This window comes from Vigna angularis, chromosome 6, assembly GCF_016808095.1.
Source record: "Vigna angularis cultivar LongXiaoDou No.4 chromosome 6, ASM1680809v1, whole genome shotgun sequence".
Classification (NCBI taxonomy): Eukaryota; Viridiplantae; Streptophyta; class Magnoliopsida; order Fabales; family Fabaceae; genus Vigna; species Vigna angularis.
The window spans coordinates 28,469,676-28,471,594 of NC_068975.1; the positions used below are offsets into that span (position 1 = coordinate 28,469,676).

General features: G+C 38.2%; 1 protein-coding gene across 1 annotated transcript; it reads left to right on the forward strand.

The window, feature by feature from the left end:
- The first annotated feature begins 261 nt into the window (after nucleotides 1–261).
- Nucleotides 262–1,520, forward strand: LOC108342357 (nicotianamine synthase). Its single transcript, XM_017580119.2, has one exon. The coding sequence runs from the start codon at nucleotides 401–403 to the stop codon at nucleotides 1,340–1,342; it is 942 nt and encodes a 313-aa protein (XP_017435608.1). The 5' UTR covers nucleotides 262–400; the 3' UTR covers nucleotides 1,343–1,520.
- Nucleotides 1,521–1,919: the final 399 nt, after the last annotated feature.

The following is a 1,919-nucleotide window of genomic DNA, read 5'->3' on the forward strand; positions in this document are numbered from 1 at the left end:
CTTTAAGTCCATAGTCAAACATTTATTTATGCCTAGGTTCGTATCGATTCTTGAAGTATAAAACAGTGATTTTGTCTTTTCTTTTTAGGATGCTCGCAAGCAATAATAGCTTTCTTAGGTGACTTTGTCTTGAATGTAGTGCCGCACTGCCTCATGCACTTCACCATTATTTAATTAAGAGATAAACAGCAAATGGGACTCTTACATCAAGTTGCACCAAAAGTGACCGTCAAGCAATGGTATATAATAGCCTCTAAAGCCTAAACAGAACACAGTCTTGGAGTGAAGGGTGCTGTGAAACTGGAATTCTGGGTGAGAAGCTAGCAAGAGTCCTTGCCATCACTCACTCCTATTGTCCTTTGTCCTTCTTCTGTGCAAGTTGTTTAATCAGTCATACTAGATGGAGAGCCAACAGGAAATGATAGTAGGAAAGGTATGTGAAATCTATGAGGAAATCTCCAAACTTGGAGACCTCAACCCCTCCAGCCATGTCAACAACCTCTTCACCCAACTTGTCACGATTTGCACCACCCCATGTCAAATAGATGTTTCTCAGCTGAGCCAACAGGTTAGAGAAACCGTAGCAAAGCTCATTAGACTTTGTGGGAAAGCTGAGGGACTTCTTGAGAGTCACTACTCAACCATCATAGGATCATATGAAAATCCTTTAAACCACATGAAACTCTTCCCCTACTACTCTAATTACCTCAAACTAAGTCACTTGGAGTTCACCATGCTCACCACACACTGCACCCAACAAGTCCCCTCCCAACTTGCCTTTGTGGGTTCAGGTCCCCTTCCTCTCACCTCAATCATTTTGGCCACCCATTACCTCAGGCAGACATGCTTCCACAACTACGACATAGATCTTTTGGCAAATGTCAAGGCTCATAGCTTGGTCTCTTCGGACCCTGACTTGTCCAAGAGAATGTTCTTCCACACTAATGATATTCTAAACGTGTCAAATGGCCTCAAGGACTATAACGTGGTCTACTTGGCAGCACTTGTGGGCATGGACCATAAGGATAAAGCAGAAGTCATCAAACACCTTGCCAAGTTCATGGCTCCAGGAGCTATTTTGCTGTTGAGGAGTGCACATGGTGCTAGAGCCTTCCTCTACCCGGTGGTTGATCCTTCTTCCGATCTCAAAGGTTTTGAAATTCTCTCCGTTTTTCACCCCACTGATGAGGTTATTAACTCAGTTATTGTTGCACGCAAGCATTTGGTGAATCAAGGGACTTATTCAGCAGTGTTGGCTAGCAAATGCTATGGAGTTGAAGGGTTTAATCCCTTCAACCATGGGAAGGTTATTGAGGAGTTGACAGTTGAAGATCAAGCTTGAGGGGAGGGACATGGTGGCTCCTTAATTTGTGTCGTCCATCATAAATCATCATCTACTAACATATGATGTGATGTTATATGATGTGATATTGCATTAGCAGTTATTATCACACAAGAAGTGTATCACCACCATGACATTATTGTTGTTGGATAATAAAACCTGTTTTGTTAACATCTTACCTTCTGCTTCTTCTCTTTTCCTCCACTCAGAAAACTTCACTATTGTCTCTTTGAAAGTTTTTGGACAATAATTGGACAGTGATCTCTGTTCAAAACTGAGCTGATTATTTTTTTTTTTACAAAATCAAAACATTAAAATTATAGAAGAAAGAAATTATCTAATTTAAAAATTGAAATGCAAATCATCCAACTTATACTTGTAAAAAAATATTAAAAAAATAAAACTCATTGTAAAATAATAAAATTAAATTAAATAAATGCTTTAACAACTTTTGAAATTAAACAGCACTTAAATTTATAGGTATTATACACAATATAAAAACTCTACAGTTCATTTACATTGAATTTAAATGAATATAAAGCCTAACTTTTTAAGCTTAATAATAAATATTTTCCCT

What these genes read in the sequence shown, in the direction of transcription:
- LOC108342357 (XM_017580119.2), top strand. Translation starts at nt 401, where the DNA reads ATGGAGAGCCAACAGGAAATGATAGTAGGAAAGGTATGTGAAATCTAT.